The sequence below is a fragment of the Morchella importuna genome, assembly GCF_003444635.1.
Source record: "Morchella importuna strain M04M26 chromosome Unknown Morimp01GS007, whole genome shotgun sequence".
Taxonomy (NCBI): Eukaryota; Fungi; Ascomycota; class Pezizomycetes; order Pezizales; family Morchellaceae; genus Morchella; species Morchella importuna.
The window spans coordinates 768,087-784,863 of record NW_025763404.1 but is presented as its reverse complement, the minus strand read 5'-3'; the positions used below and the strand labels follow the sequence as shown (position 1 = coordinate 784,863).

General features: G+C 45.8%; 4 protein-coding genes across 4 annotated transcripts; 2 read left to right on the top strand and 2 right to left on the bottom strand.

The window, feature by feature from the left end:
* Positions 1–402: 402 nt before the first annotated feature.
* LAJ45_03391 (uncharacterized protein) lies at positions 403–2,498 on the top strand (the record flags this gene model as incomplete). The annotated part of the gene is made up of 6 exons (XM_046112978.1): positions 403–468; positions 533–585; positions 764–889; positions 946–1,071; positions 1,127–2,116; positions 2,174–2,498. 6 exons carry the CDS (start codon positions 403–405, stop codon positions 2,496–2,498), a joined length of 1,686 nt encoding a protein of 561 aa, XP_045973855.1.
* Positions 2,499–7,461: 4,963 nt separating this feature from the next.
* Positions 7,462–7,752, bottom strand: LAJ45_03390 (uncharacterized protein; the record flags this gene model as incomplete). Its single annotated transcript, XM_046112977.1, has 1 exon — positions 7,462–7,752. The coding sequence occupies one exon, from the start codon at positions 7,750–7,752 to the stop codon at positions 7,462–7,464; it is 291 nt and encodes a 96-aa protein (XP_045973854.1).
* A 5,033-nt stretch (positions 7,753–12,785) lies between these two features.
* On the top strand, positions 12,786–13,133 carry LAJ45_03389 (uncharacterized protein; the record flags this gene model as incomplete). Its single annotated transcript, XM_046112976.1, has 2 exons — positions 12,786–12,882; positions 12,958–13,133. The coding sequence occupies 2 exons, from the start codon at positions 12,786–12,788 to the stop codon at positions 13,131–13,133; spliced, it is 273 nt and encodes a 90-aa protein (XP_045973853.1).
* Positions 13,134–14,383: 1,250 nt separating this feature from the next.
* Positions 14,384–15,390, bottom strand: LAJ45_03388 (uncharacterized protein; the record flags this gene model as incomplete). The annotated part of the gene is made up of 2 exons (XM_046112975.1): positions 14,384–14,947; positions 14,998–15,390. 2 exons carry the CDS (start codon positions 15,388–15,390, stop codon positions 14,384–14,386), a joined length of 957 nt encoding a protein of 318 aa, XP_045973852.1.
* Between the last annotated feature and the right edge of the window lie 1,387 nt (positions 15,391–16,777).

Sequence of the window (16,777 nt, the reverse complement as noted above, 5' to 3'; positions counted from 1 at the left end):
GCCTGACCGATAAATTGCGGCGAAGGTGATCATTAGGAAATCATAACTAAACCTAGATATATCTGGGGGCAAAAAGAGAAGTTGATCACTACAACGCATAATGTATGTGCTTGTTATACCAGTTGGCATTAAAGTTAATCCTATTTCATTGGTGAATAACTGATTTGCAGGCATATGTATGCCTACACGAAGTGTTCTAGAAAGAAAAACAAATGTGAAATTCCCGGCTTTGAGGCCCGCAAAAATGGACCCCACAAAATCGTAAAGCAATTCAAGCCACAGAAGAGATTTTGTGCAACATTTAGCCTCAGCAAGCGGCTCAAAAATAAAGGAAAACCGCCTGACCTGGAAATAAACTTGGAGGCTAATTCTTCCGGTACCTTTATGTAACAGCTGCCTTGCATGGGAGACGGAATAACGGGCCTCAATCCCGACGGACCGTCGATGTACGGCATGGCCTGGCCTATGGTAACATACAAACCCCACGAAGAACAAACCCCCGCGCGGAGAAACCTGACACTGACCGTGTAAGCGACATTTCTCTGGGGTCGAACTGAGTATTGGCCCCAGGAACATGGTTACAGTGTAATTTTTTAATATAGTGGGGTTGCGAAAGCCATGACAATGGAAAGTACATATAGGACGCGCTTCCCCAGCTCCTGATAGTAGCTCCTGTTCACTCACCATCATTCTCTAGATCTTTCAAACGATCAATTTGAAAGAATCAGGCAGTCACCATGGTTCCTAATCCTAACCAAAAAAGTCTCCAAGCCCAGATTGAGGCACCAAAGTTCGCAGAGGTTACCTGGTACAAAGATGCAGGTCTAAGAAAACTCTATGGCCTCTGTGCAATCATTATCTTGAGTTCTGCAACAACTGGTTTCGATGGGTATGTTTTTAACCACTTATATTCTGACGCATATATACTAATGGTATGTATTACAGATCTATGATGAACGGTTTACAGATGGTCCCTGCGTGGCAGGACTTCTTTAACCATCCTAGTGGATCAATTCTCGGCCTCTTCAATGCCATCATGGGTATTGGGTCTATCTGTGGTCTTCCATTCGCGTAGGTTTTTCTTCAACACCATCTAGTGGATTTCATAAACTAACAATGACCATAGGCCCTATATTTCCGATTTTCTAGGTCGTCGTCTTGCCATCTGTACTGGAATCTTCTTCATGATGCTCGGTATTGCCATCCAAACAGCTTCCCAGAACTTTGCCATGTTCGTTTGCTCCCGATTCTTCATCGGATTCGGCTGCTCTATCTCCCAGGCTTCTGCTCCCCTTCTTCTCACAGAGATCTGCCATCCCCAACACAGAGGTAGAGTCACTGCTGTTTACAACACAACATGGCACATTGGAGCTATCATTGCCACCTGGGTGACCTATGGAACCTTCAAGATGGAAAGCGATTGGTCATGGCGATCCCCATCTATTATGCAAGCTCTCCCTTCAGTGATCCAGCTCACCTGTCTCTGGATGGTCCCCGAGTCACCACGTTGGCTCCTATCCAAGGACAAGCCTGAGCAAGCCCTGAATGTCCTAGCCAGATATCACGCCAACGGTGACACCCAGGACCCACTTGTCCAGTTCCAGTACCAGGAAATCAAGCACACGATTGAGATGGAGCAGAGTGTTAGCAAGAACACCGGATGGTCAGAACTGTTTGCCACCAAGGGTAACCGCCACAGAATGATTCTGATCATGACTGCGGGTCTTTTCTCCCAATGGTCTGGTAACGGTCTCGTCTCATACTACTTTGGTGTTGTCATGAATACCATCGGTATCACAGATGCCGACACACAATTCAAGATCAACGGAGGGTTGTCTATCTGGAACTGGATTGTTGCCATCTCCTTTGCGTTCTCCGTAGATAAGTTTGGACGTCGTCCCTTGTTCTTGGCCTCCACGTCCGGTATGCTGGTTGCATTCATCATATGGACCATCTGTTCCGCCCAGTACGCGCTCCATGAATCCAAGGCTGCAGGTCAGGCAGTTGTGGCCATGATCTTTATCTATAATACTACCTACAACTTCGCCTGGTCCGGATTGTTGGTTGCCTACTCGGTCGAGATTCTCCCGTACAGCATCCGTGCTAAGGGTCTCATGTAAGTCCTCATTTTTCAGTCTCTCGGTTTGCACATCAAGCTCTAACAAAAAACCAGGTTGATGAACCTCTGTGTTCAAATTGCTCTCGTGTTCAACCAGTATGTCAACCCCGTTGCCCTTGAAAGGATCGGCTGGAAATACTACATCTTTTACTGTGTCTGGATCGCGTTCGAGTTGGTCGTTGTCTACTTCTACTATGTCGAGACCAAGGGGCCAACCCTCGAGGAGATCGCAAAGATCTTTGACGGTGATGATGCAAAGGTTGCGAGGGTCCATGTTAAGGAAACGGGCGAGGTCCTCTCAGATTTAACCCCTGTTCAGAGCTATTCCGGTGAGAAGGGGACTTCTCAGGTGGTAGAGAAGTCAGATGCGCATGTTTAAGCGTTTATATTAGTACCTAGCGTTTGGTTTCATTTGTTGGTTGTACTAGGGGCGGGAATGTTTTTATTATTGAAGACTAGTCTTTTTTATTGATTTGCCTTTCTCGATTTTGAGCTCTGCTAGGCCAGACTCGACAATCGGGGCCGGAGAAAAAAAAGAAAAGGAAAGTTTTCATTCAGTTTATGAAGTTAGCTACTTTTGTAATACGAGGAATGCAGTCAAATTACGAGTGAACAAGCATAGGAACAGGCATACCCCAAAGAAATTCTCTTTACCGTGCCGGTTTGCGGGGTGAAATACATGTAATTAAATCTTGCCTCATGTAAAGTAGGTTCAAGTGCGACACACTTCCCTGTGAGGCCCTGGATAAAGTTAACCTAACCCCAGATGGAAGACTTGGCAACCGCTACACTCCCGCCAGTGGGAGGGATTCCCGGGTACGCGCTGGAGCCTGGGGCGTTGTTAGTCTTACTCTACTAGTACTATCCTGGAACCGGAAATATTAACAATAGGCTAAATCCAAAAGCTTGTCTGAGGTTTTCGATATTCGTATTCGGCGACATCATAGTCTCAATATATATACTGCTCTTAAGGGATACAAGAATCTCCGAAAGGTAAAGTAGAGTAGAGCTATATAGCTATCGCTGGGATGTATGAGTTAAAAGCTGAATTCGAAAGCTTGCCAATCTGAGATCGATATCCTTTACGTATTCTGTGGCATCTATTATAGTGCCGCGTTCCAGTCGACATCATGTATATACAGGGCAAATGTCATGTCAGCTGTACTCAATACATGGAAGGCACAGTTTACACATGTCATCCATCAGGCAGTTCGCATTCTCGATGACCACCCCAGGCTGCTGATCCAGCTAGATTAGACTAGATTCCCTGTCACCCTACCCCAGAGGTCTTCTCCTACTCTTCAGCATTAATTAACCCGACAACTTGGTCTGCTTATTTCATATAAAACCCCAGCTGTAGTATGAAGTACTACTAATCTATACAATCCGAGAGCGAGAATCGGGGACAGAGTGACCTGGGCATGCTAACGGCCTACCGGAAAAACAATCCGGCCAATCGTGGGGTAACTTCAAGTTAATAAATACACAGTGAGCCTTCATTAAGAGGAAAAATTGTTAGTAGTACAGAGGTTACAGTTAGGCTTGTTGGGGATGATCGAAAGAACAGCTGGGACCAATATAAAAGCAATATCTATTAACCTATCTTCGATGAAAACTAGTAAGTTTAGCGTACTTGAAATGATAAAAGAAGAAGACGGGGAGCTGGAAAAGGACGAAGTCATGGCTAACGAAGAGACAGAACGGCAAGCCCCCGTCAGGGCCGGGCTGCGCGATCGATCTACATATGAGCAGCTAGGCCACGACTATTTCAACAATAGCGAGTCACTTGTTTACCTTATCTTTATTATCAATCAACAAGAAGTACTTTGATCCAAGGTCACACTGCCTCGGCGTCTACTTTAGAGAGGGCAGCATTTTTTTCATTTGTCCCGCTCACAACGTAGGCCTGCAGCTGTGATCGTGATTGATGCCATACCTGCTATATTCCATTCAATGGTCAGGGCGCCAGGTGTAGGTTAGGTTTTAGCAAAACCTTTCGGTACATAAGTATTCTTTAATTTTATAGTACAGCAAAACCTATCATAATTCCACCCCCGCGATGGCCGAACTCTGCTGGAATTATCGGAGGGATGGAATCTGGAGAGAGGTATTTGTTGGCAAACCGCAGGTTTTGTTCCCTCCGAACGCTGGAAGTTTGATAGGGATGAAGTTTCGAGGGGGTGGAATTATGATAGGTTTCTCTGTATAGTAGATTGATCTTTCATCAAACTACGACCCTCTACAGGTATTATATGGTGACTACGTGGGTAGCATAGACAGCCGAAGAAGGAGAACTTGTAATTGACTTCACTAATCGAAGTCAAGAAATCAAGGTAGAAACTTTGAAGGCTCATTCATTATATTCCCGATAATCATGCAGAGTAATATATAGTCCCTTCAAACTTTGGCGGGATAAACCTCTAAGAAACAACTACATCTCTATATTTAGCTTTTAAAAGATATTTCTTTCTAAAGAGCCAATTGTATCAACCGACAATCATCGAGACCTCACTACGGTACACATAAAAAATCAACTCTACCTCGTTTCTCTATATCAATCTTTGAAGGCTCTCACTCCTAATAGTTTCTACAGACGTCCTCCGCCATCTCATTCTTACCATCCACCGGCATAGTAACTGTCCCCCAACTCCACTGCAGCAATATCTTCAACAAGTCGCAAAACAGGATCAGCGATACTATAGTCACCAAGATGCACCAAAGTATGGTGAACGCCAACATCCTGATCTCGTCCGAAAAGTTATGCATGGCCATTGAAATCTCAGCCGCGAGTTGGGTTAAGAGAGGATAGGTGTTGGTCGGTTCAGTTTTGAAGAAGTACTCGTAGTAGGAGGCCATTACTAACGCTTGTCTTGAGTTAATTTATGGCGTGTAAATATATACTAATAGCGTTCGTGCGGATATGTGATACGTCTTGTTGGCGTGGGGTGTGTGGTGGGGACAGATGGCAGGTATGGCTTCATACTTATACTGTAGGATTCAGTGAAGTATGGAGGGCTGCCCTAGGGTATGGTACACAATTATTGATACTTGATACTTGATAATATATCCTAATTATAACTAATAGCTTTCGGATTTCAAACGACGTGGGGAGTGTGAAGTCATGATCTATCACTCGATTCCACATCAGTGATGTTTTTTCAAGTCTATTCGGCAACAGGATATTAGGACAAAGCTTATACTCTTGTAAATCCCGTTCAAAGACCTCTCTGTCGGATATTCTCTCATTAAATCCTGTCGGCGGGTGGGTCTTCAAATATTATGGAGGCAACAAAGAGCTATTATACATTTCCTCCAACACTGCATGGCTTACGCCCAGAAAAGACACTTACATAACTAATACTGAGAATAAGCTCAAGACTCATGCCATGGTGTAGTATCAGGCTTCAGAATTATTTAGCACCAAAAGTTTCCAGGATATAACTGTCTCTTCTATCTCGCATATGGTTATCTGGTTCACAGAATCGTTGTGAATCCCGGTGATGTATTTCCTTTAGGTTATATCTAGCATTAATGGAATAGCATACTATGGAAGCATCTGGAATTGACGTATTTCAGAACACGTAAGCAGTAATTTCAATTCATTCTGTCCTCTAACCATACATAGTCACTCGGCAGTTCTAAACGAGTCTAATATTCTCCATGAAGATATCTCAACCACAAAACCTTTAGAAAGGCTCCATCATATCGCCGCGGTCTTTAAAACCTCCTCAAGTACCCTCCAAGTATTTTATCTCCTTCCTCTACGCCTAGTTCTCCTCTGCATGCTACTACCATATACAGGCATAGCAGCATCCCGCTCCCACGACTCCCACCCGAGCATCAATATACGTAACAAATCACCAAGCACGACCAGCGAGACTATAGCCAGGAGGAGAAACCAAAATACAGTGAACCCTATCACTATGATGAAGTCCACCGGACTAGAATAGATGGCGAACATTATTTTGGCTATAATCATGGTCAAGAGAGGGTAGCGTCGGGAGGCCGGTTCAGGCTCATAATAATAGTCAAAGTCGACGCCATAGTAAGGGTTCACATCCATTATCGCGCTAGTTCGTATTTATTCTACGGTGTAGATATTATTAATGTTGCCTTTGGTATGCGAGATGTTTGGTGAGGGTAAAGGTGGCGTTATGTTAGTAATTGATAATATTTAATTAACTCCAGTGTGTGTATGTATGTAGTATATATACTACGGGTTGGAATCAATAGTTATACACTTGATGCTTGATACTTGATAGCTCAGTTATTGTTTTTGGATTTCAAGTAAGATGTAAGCCTAGTCATGATCAATCACTCGATTTAGATTGGCCTACTTTCTGCTACTAAACACAGGGGATTAGGAGTATATGTATATCAATCAGTCTAATATACAGGCAAGCCGCTTTGCGGCTTATTTGTCTATTTGCCTGTCAGTTGGGGCTCTCAGGCCGCTGCGCGGCCCTCGACCCCTCCTGGCAGGCAAAGTCCATCACTATATCTAGATCTGATCTGGTCAATATGTGACTTTTCTGATATATTATCCCCATATATCAACGGATAAGTCAGACAATTTCTCCAGTTAAAACTACAGGTATATCCCTTTAACAGCTACCAAACCGCTAAAATCGAACCACTATCGATTCCCAGAACCAGTAGCAACCCTATTAACACTCTAACACCACTCAGCACAATATAATACCCTATGTTAATATCCAACACAACATGTTTCAAGTGAAACAAAAACATCTCTCAATGAACCAATCAGAAGACTATAAAAGCACATTGCATATGCAGGTTATAATTATATACTTATTAGATATTCAACTACGTCGTTTATGGTTCTATAGTTTAATCAGCAAATCTTTGGTTGTTCCTATCAGGCTTATACCCGTTGTTACCCTCGTGACGTATATGAAGGGGAACAAATTCAACATGCTATTAATTGCGCACAAAAGGATACATCAACTGATCGACTGGGGGGAAAGGCAAATTACTTAGACGGAAGATTAGACAACATCGTAACGAACATAGTTTTTATACTAGCGAAAGAATAATTTGAGTAGAAAAGAGGGAGACCTGCTCATTTTCTAATTCCCTGAATCCTCCCTGAGCCTTTGAGTGAGGATTTTTGATTGTTTTATTTTATTATTTTTGTTCATGCAAGCCATGAAATGTCGGGGTAATGTAGATACATGTAGTTCCGTTTATAGTATTTGACAGCCTTCTTCGTCCCTATCATTTCTGCGTCCATAATTTCCATCCTTTTTCCCAATCTGAATTCTGTTTTCCTCATCACCCTCCCGTCATTTCCTATTCTAATTATCTCCGACTAATTTAGGCTACGTTCTGTTGTTGGTTGCTGGTTCTAACCGATGCTCCGTGACTTCCCACTCCTGGCCTTGCTCCTTCATGTTCTCCTCCATAAGTGGGCAGTAGAACCACTCCATGGGGTCGTTCCACATGGTGAGGGCCGTCATGTCTTTGTCATTCTCAGCATTGTCCTTATTGTAGAGCTCAAGCTGTGTCTCCCGGCCGCGTTCCTGCCAGCGCTTCCTGTGCTTTTCGCTTTTCCAGGTTGTCCTTACCCACATACTCTTCAATGTTGGGTACTTTATCGAAGAAATCAACATAGAGCCATTGCCAAACCATGTAGCGAGATATGACGGGTGGGAGAATAAGTGTTGAATTTGGAAGGATATATAATATATCAAGGAAATCGTGTTCCAAAGAATCCATATGTTCGAGTGCAATCTTGCCCTGAGCAACTAGGAGACTACCTTCAACCGTGTTTAGCTGCTGGGCATCTCTTTCGTGCCTTTCCTCCGCGTACTTGCAGTTGCTCCATCTCTTTGCTTGACTTCCTCCATCTATTTATTTATTACTCATACTGCTTGCATCCAAACCCGGGTATGACTTTCTCTCTAGAGATACAGGTGATATGAACGTGTCTTTGTCGATTTCCGTTTATAGAATTCCTGGAATCTGGCTTTCCTCCGTCCCTCGATTGCTCGGGGCCGATAATCCAATTGTCGGTTGCCAGGAAGGAGGGGGGAGGGGGGGGGGGGGCGAATAGGGTGCACGTTAGTGCGTTTACTGAGTCTTCGTAAGCGTTGTTTTCTTTGACCTCGTTCAGAATTGGTAATTCTGGTGTATAATTATGAGTTGTGAGGATATATGTCGGATATTGAATGCGATGGTAGTGACGGGGAAAAGCAGAGGCCGTAAATGACACCTCCCGACAACTATATGAAAAATGCAGGCGAGGGATATTGATGCTTGATTCGAAGGTGGTGACGGAAGTGGATAAGATATCAGAGATCGAATGGCGAATTTAACGCCAGATCAGATTGGATGATTGATAATTCATTAATTGTTTGCAGCCCGGAGACCACACGGCAACAGCACCAAAAGTACCATCAACCAAATACGTACTGAGGATTTAATGCGAGGGTAGTGACGGATGGAAGGTTAATTGAATACGATGGTAGAGCATATGGTAGAATGCAGCAAGAGCTGCCCATAGGAGTGTGTATCCGGATAATGTCTTACAATCGGCTGGCAGAGGCTCGAGGCCGGGAAGGGCGTGCTTTATACCTTTCTTTTTCATTAAACCTTAGTAACATATGGTTGGGGACACCTAGAGACGGAAGGGTGCGACATTGGTCCCCAGTGAAGATCACCTTCCTAGTCTAGTAATTACTTAGCACCAAATCGCACCGAAAATGCCAAGACAGTAGATTTATGCCAAGATATTGGCCAGCATCAGTGGTCTATTCCCAATCGGGTAATTATGTACTAAAGTATTTCCTAATCGGGTAATTATTGGTGTGGAAGTGCGATATTTAGTCAGCCTCTCACCAAAAACCCAACTTTTAGAAACTCAATAGCTCAACAACCACAACAGATAAAATTAATTGGGCTCTGTTACAGTGTTATTTATCTCTTTCTCTATTACTCTACAGAGCCATTTTAATTTTAATGTGTTGTGGTGGCTGGCCATTAAGCCTCGAAGTTCGGCAACTTTGACACTCCGGCTCAAGGTGTCCCCAACCATACTCGTACGGAGTCGTTTGGAAAATTTACAAAATAGAGGATAGGTATACTAGACGCCCCACCTAGTTGCCTACCCCACCTTTTCTGGTTATCCGGGCCGCTGCAGGGGAGGCCGGAGGGGTGGCGTTGATCCCCCACATAATAGATCTAGAACACACCTACTCTACGTAGGTACATACTTGTATTTTAAGCTTTCCTGCATACGGAGATTGTTATCTGTCTAGATTTTCCCTGAGAATCTATCACCGCAGGTAGTTTCGTGCTTCTAGGGTTAGGTATGCTTTCGTAAGGCCATATTATCACCACTATTACAAAACTGCCACTACCATACGCTCACTACTACTGCTAGCCAATCCTCTATCCACTGCAGCATTAGCAACAAAAAGAAAGAACATACCTAACCCTGACTACTAGTCAAGTCGTCTATCAATCCTTGCAGAAAAGTTTCGTTTTCTCCTGGCGACGTCTGGCCACTTTTTGCAATGGAGGTGAGGGTAGCTGTCAGGACCGGGGTCGGGGATGTAATGCACACGGCTGCAGCTGTAACGCTGCCAGCATCGATCCCATGCTACTCCACATTCTAAGTAAGCTACATCTTATAGGTTATAGTTTACTTGATTATAATTGCTGATCTGGAGACGTAGCAGTGCCGATGGTGATCAGAACTCCTTTCTTGATATCGATTCGATTCGATCCTCGATTCGAGTTTCATGGATTCGAAAGAAGCAGTCTACCGCAAGATTTGGAGCGTAAAGCCCGGGCGTTAGAGAAGATCCTGGTATGTAAAAAGCACCGATTATTGCTCGAACTGTGGCGAATCCTTCAGTTTTTGGTGAGAGAAACTTACTAGGATCTTATTTAACACCCGGGTGCAACACTCCAACTTTTACGGTACATATGTCTATCTTCTTGACATACCAAATGCGTACGATCAAGACTGGGCCTGTATGGGGGGCGTCCCTCGCCTCTACAGTTCTATCGATTCCTCAGCTATCTTAGCCTTGTTTTCATATCCTCTACATGGGCCAGGCTCGAGTACCTTGATCGATTGCAGGCCCAAGCTTTCCACCCGTTTCGCTTAAATAAGCTCGGCTAAAGTGGGTGGAGGGGCGGGTTGACCACTCTAAATGGCATTAGGTGTCACCACACCTTAAGCATCTCGATGTATGTAACACTGCACTGCACGGGTGGGCTTTGAGTAACTTAAGATATCACTTAAGATATCACAAAAGTATATGCGTGCACATGATATTATAGAGACGGTAGGCGTCCTAGGCGTTCTAGAATATCAGGAGACTATCATAAGTACGACTGGTATTATATTACAGATGCAGGGATAATAGCTATCTACAGTATTGGAGTACTCTAGAAGATTGGAGGACGCCGGGACGCTCGCTGGGAGGTATATGCACTGAATTTCTGGAGCCTTAACGTCTGGCAAGGATATTTCAAAACCAGTAACTTTACCACCGCCCTAAAAAAAGTATGAATCTTGAAGAGGACGCACAGTTAGTAAATAGGTGATTAGACGCCTTCCCGGGCCATTCGAACACCCCCCTCACTCGAACAGTTGATGCTTATTGGTGGAGAAGCCCAATTCAAGAGGTACAGAAACCGGTTACAGCGCAGATATTTTCTTTTTTAAGTTAACTGTTCGAGTGAGGGGGGTGTTCGAGTGGCCCGGGAAGGCGTCTATGGGCTAATGAAAAATCTAGGATCAATCAGCGAGCACCAAAGTATTCTCATGAGTTTCTGGGTTCAATATAGAGGTATATTGTGCTATATGCATGCACCCACTCGATCCTGGGAGCAAATATAAGATTTTGCGTTTCCAGAGTTTACGCATAGCCTTAGGGAACAGGCATATGATTTTAATTTCTAAAGCTTAGGCATAGCTTAATTAGAACGGCAGTTAAATTTTGGCTCTTGTGAATTAAGTGGTTTTACTCATGATAACGCTAAAGTTCAAATCCAACGATTTCGGTGGGGCGATCTCACCTAGCTATGGTAGGCATCCGCAGGGATATATTGTGCCCGGCGTACCGCCTCAATCTTCGTACTCGGGCTCTATGGATCATGTCAGAGCACCATTCTCCTCAGATTCTGTGTGGCCTTGGTTTTTCGATTTCAATAATTGAATGAAACATTGTTGTTCATTTCAAGGATTGGGTTTGAAACTCTAGATTCTACTATTTTTAAAGACACTACTAATACAATTAAGATACTTCCAATGATTAGGTTTACACTATGGAATACTATTCTACGTTCTCAACTTCATAAAGAGAAATACGATATTATGAAGCAGGCCACTCACAAACATTAGGGGGAAAAGAGGAAAATAACTTTACTGATGACGACCGCCTAAGCGTCCACGTTTCCAAAGCTTTATACTATCACCAAATAGATCTGGATGTTTCTGTTTCTATTTCTCGAACCACGTGGTTTCGATAATTATATTCTTTCAAACGAAGCCCGACCAGTCCCAGGAGAACTCAACTGACGTATCAGACACCTCCTACCTCTTATATACATCGTGGCTTAGCAGATAAAGCGTTCATCCGGACTTTCGTTGCTCACAAATTAGCACACAGATATGCAGGTCCACCGTGTATTCTTTATACCGCACAAGGATGCATATGGACCAAAATGAAAAGAAGAAAAAAATCTACACCGAACCACTCCGAGTACCTCAGGATACTAATTCGAGAAAACTCTTTTAGCTTGTTTCATGTTGGGATAACCCAACGAATAATGATGTCGTTCTAATGGGGGCTAATCAATTGCAAGGGAGTTTCGCCGAAATCAGCCTTGTCCATGATGAAATATCCACTTAGAAGCACACGTGCGCACAGAGCAGTCTGCCTCGACTAAAATATATACATTCAAATCAATTGGCCCATCCTACCAATGTCGACCGAGATCACGGAGCTATCAGATGATCGGACTTAGAATTAAAAGGAACATATTACTAACTAGCTACGGGCTATGTACTTAGGGCACACGAACTTACTTTTTGAAAGTATATCATGTATAACGTCGGATACCTTCCGAGTTGCTAGGCAGAAAAAGGCCGCTCCGGCTACGGCTCCCGAGGTGGAATAAATTTAAGTTTGTTCTTGAAAGCACATAAGTTTCGGCATTCCTTCCAACCCCGGCCTCCTCCGCCTAGACTGATCATGATCCATGAGAAATTCTGCATGGAAGAAACGGCTAAAAGCGGGAACACGTAGTTCAGCATACACTATACTCTAGAAGGTTTCGAATTTGAGGTAGTCGTCGTCTCATCACTGTCTAACTGTGTGTTTGGCCTAGCGCTGTTCCGGGCTATGCCTGTATGGAGTAATGTCTCTGACAACTCTCTCTTTATGGTCTTTCAACCATTCGTCAGTAACATCTTGGAGGAGCACCTAGCTATGTAGTTGGGTACCAACAGATTTTTACTCTGCGGAGTTTTCTTTATACACGTACCACTTCAGTGTGGGCGAACATTTTGCTTATTCCATGGTTACGCGTCCACTGGGCGCCGAGATCTGGAGGTGCTGTAGAGTATATACATCTTCCTCTAGTTGTCTAGAGTACATGGAAGCAAAGTGGCTCGCTGCACTAAAAGATGCAACGAACCTTTCCCCACGTCGCCGGCGGGGATATCGGTGATACTGCGCGGTGTTCATGTAATGCGGGGGTGCGTGCAGCGGTAGCCCGGTCACGTGAGTGCACTGGATTTAAACACCAAACATTATTGCAGTACTTGCAGGAGTGATGCTAATATTTATGGCTTGTAGGTTTGATGGAGGTCAGATGGTCATATAGTAATTACACTTTCACCACCGGTCATCAAGACCGGAGAACAACTTCTGTTTCGATCTCACCCATGGAACAAGCCACGAGAAGCACTTCACAGCCTGATTTTGCCCAAGTTAATATTATAATGACTCTGGCTCTCCCAGATCATGACTGATATAAAATTATACTTCTATCCAATTAAGCGCTAGCTAGCTGGTCAGACTACTACTTACGAGTTTCCAGTACAGTAATGCGTCAATAAGCGACACTATGTTACCGCCGGCCGCGTTAAACTAATGTAATGAAGGTTTACTCTGTGCCTTAGGGTATGTTCTCAGTAAGTGCCTTAATTACTCCAGAGCACTAGAAAGGAGACGCATGTACGCGCTGACTTTATATCTATTTCGCAACTAAAGCTCACGCGAAACAGCAATTAAACCTTAATGGTAATGATATGAGCGTTGCCTACGGACCAATCAAAGCCCAGATCCTAGCTTTGCTCAGCTGAGACAACAACCAATCACAGTGCAACCTCGAATATATATGTCGACGAGTGGCTACAACGACTGTAGTTGAAATTAACTTTCAGTCGATCAGGCACCTGTGGTAGGGTAATGAGCGCGCGAGCGAGCGAGCGAGTGAGAAGCGAGGAGTGACTCCCCACCGCAAGCAGGGCAAACAAACACTTCCATGAGGAGGGGGGCGGGGGGGAGACCAGCGCCTACCACCCACGCGCAGCACCGTACTTGAAGCCCATCTCATCATCTCGCCTCACATCAGTTTCGCGGGGCGTGGGGTGCTGTTTTATGCTCCGGCAAATACAGCTTGACCATCCAAGCATTTCTTTTGCTTTGCTGCACAGCCACCGTGCAGCGCCCGCCATCCTGCCCTGTTTCAGAGGACGAGCCCGATTTTCTATGTAAATCTACATTCCAGTACCATGGTACTGTGGGCGCCACGCTGCAGGTACCATCGGTTTAATCAGATGAGGTGTGGGGGAGTGATTGTGGGGCGGGGTGGGGTTGGCGGTGTGCAGTGCGGTGCGCGCTACGGGGCCAATTGGTCCATATTGGTCCATATTGGGGTAAATGGTCAATGATCATACCGCAGTTTTTTTAGTGTGTCGAATTAGAACTGTATACATATTAAACTTGCTATGACGGCAGAATCTGAGAGAGCAAGAGCAAAAAAAAACTCCCAACGCCTGTAAAATACACAAATGAACAATGAGTGTGCCAACTCCGTAATGGGGCCAAGGCCACAAAATAGAAAAGAGTAAAAAAATCAATACAGAGAATAGGAAAAGATCCGGGAAAAAAGGTGCATCAAGAGTGTCCTAAAACGACACGAAAAAAAATTTGAAAGCAAGAAAGCGGACACAAGGAAATCCATGAAAAACCACCCCCTTCTCTCCGCGCACCATATCTATGCCCGCTGCGTCCGATCTAGCCTCTTATCCACCGCGCCCATAACCGCCTTCAATATACCATCCGCACTCAGCCCCTTGCCCTCATTCATCTTCCTCCAACTAATCGTATCCACCATATCCCTCACGCCCTCCTCCTCCACAAGCTCATTATCCAACTCCTCCAGGCTCTCCGTCGCCGCCTCATCATTCCCCACCTGAAAGAACTGCACGCCCACCTGTCTATCCCTCGCGCCAAGCGCATCCAGGCTCTTCGCACAGTCCACAATGCACCTCTTCAGCTTCCCAGGGTCCGTCGGCTCCCCATCCGTAATCACAATGATATTCAACGGCTTGATCCCCGCGTTCCTTCTATACGCCGCCAAATACAGCTCCAGGATCTCGCCGAGCCGCCGTCCCGTGGGTGTCGCGCCGCAGGGGCGCACGCTGCTGAAGATGGAGAGCACCTCGGCGGGCGAACGCACTTGTGTGTGTGCGCGCGGGTGGTTGAGGAAGTAGATGTCGACGCCGTCGGCGTCGTGGGCCGTGCAGATTGGGACGATGGCTTCGAGGGCAGAGGAGGTCTGCCGCCAGTTGGGGCCGAGCATGGACCACTGTCGTCGATGAGGAAGACGGTGTCGAAGTTGCGGAGGGCGCTGTAGTGGTCGACGCCCACGGTTGCGTTGGCGCGGAAGGAGAAGCGGCGGGTGACGGGTTCGATGGTGGGGGAGGTGGCTATGTGTGGGTGGTAGGGGTTTGTATGGGGTTGTGGGGGGTAGGGGTAGGGGTGGTTTTCGGGCATGGGGGTGAATTGGTTGTAGGGTGCGGCGGGGGGGATGATGCCGGCGTAGGCGGGGGGTGGGCCGTCGGGGATGGTGGTGATGTGGGACGTGGGGGATTGGGCGTGGGGCTGCTTGTCGGACATGAGTTGTCCTGGCGCATCTAGGCTGCGGGCGGTGGTCTTTTCATTGTGACGCTGAGACTTCTTCCCGGAGGAGCCGAAGCAGAAAAAACGGCCGATTCCCATTGTGGTTGTGGTTGAAGATGTAAATGTAAATGTAGCTGTTTTGTTTGGTTGCTACGAATATAATGGCGGGGAAAGAAGATGCAGGCTTCTGTTTGGCGCGCTTAATTGCGGGGGGGGGGGGGGTTGAGGTTCTGTAGTTTTTGTTTTGTTTTAAGTCGGTCGCTGCAGTCGTTGCTATGCGTTCGATTCGAGCAGGGAGGAAGGAGAAGGAGAAGGAGAAGGAGGAGGAGTACAAGTCGCAGACCTTGAATTGTATGAAGCCAGAGACCTGTCTGTACTATGCTATACTCTATCGTAGAGTAATTAAATAGGGGCTAGTAGTAGCGTAATTGTAAATTGTTGTTCTGTGTCTAATTGCCAGACCAAAATCGATGTGCGAGAATCCGGTAAATGTCGGTTCTCCTCTTCGCAACTTATACCTCCCCTAACTCTCTCCTCAGCTCCTCTCCTCCACCCCCCTCTCGTGCCACCCACACTACTCCTACAACACAATTTCTCTCCCCCCCCAACATGATGCACCCATCGCACCCTTGAGATGCTGCCTTTCTGCCGGGCGCACACACCCGTGTGGGAGTTGATCACCGCGCACGTCCTTAGTCATCGGTCCCTCCATATGTGGACGCCGGCACTGCATGCATGTTCCAGATCGGAACAAAGAAAGGAAGCCTGCTAGCTAAACATGATCGACCTATGTAAGTAGTCCAGGAACGCTCAGTTACGTCTATTCCCAACACCGCCAGTCACTGAGCAACGTCAGTATCTACAGTTGCAAGTGCAAGGCACGCTTCCTGTGGTTCGGGATTTTAATTTTTAAAACGGTCTTGACAACATCAAAGTACGATTCCTATTAACGCTAGCATACAGAGAGGTACTTCCTCCATACCTGCCAACAATATGACTCCTCCTCCTCACCCGCGGAATGTAGGTTTTGGATTGAAACGGCAACGTCTGTTTGCACATGTTCTACATTACAGCTCATGGTTTCTGTTTCTACAGCTGTTCTCGGCCAGCATTGACATCAGTCCAGACTTGCAATGACACTGCCTCCGCTCCCTCCCCCTCCCCCCCCCCTCTCTCTCTTTCTCAGCACAATTGAGCATTGCGAAACTCTCCCAGTGACCACTTCTCCTACCCTGCCTCAACGCATATTCGAACGCTATGAACGGCTTTGTTCTCCCCAACGTCTTTTGCTGCGTACTGGCGTCCTACCAAGACCTCATGGCCACCCTTTGAGCTTTGACCCTCAATCAAAAACCCCCACACCGAACATTTTCACAAAGCTTCATTCAAGCTAGTCCTCAGTCAATCTCTCCATCACTGCCTCCACGCCCCCAAAAAGGCGTATAAAGGACCCACTTCTGCGGCCCTGGGATTGTCACTCCTCCAC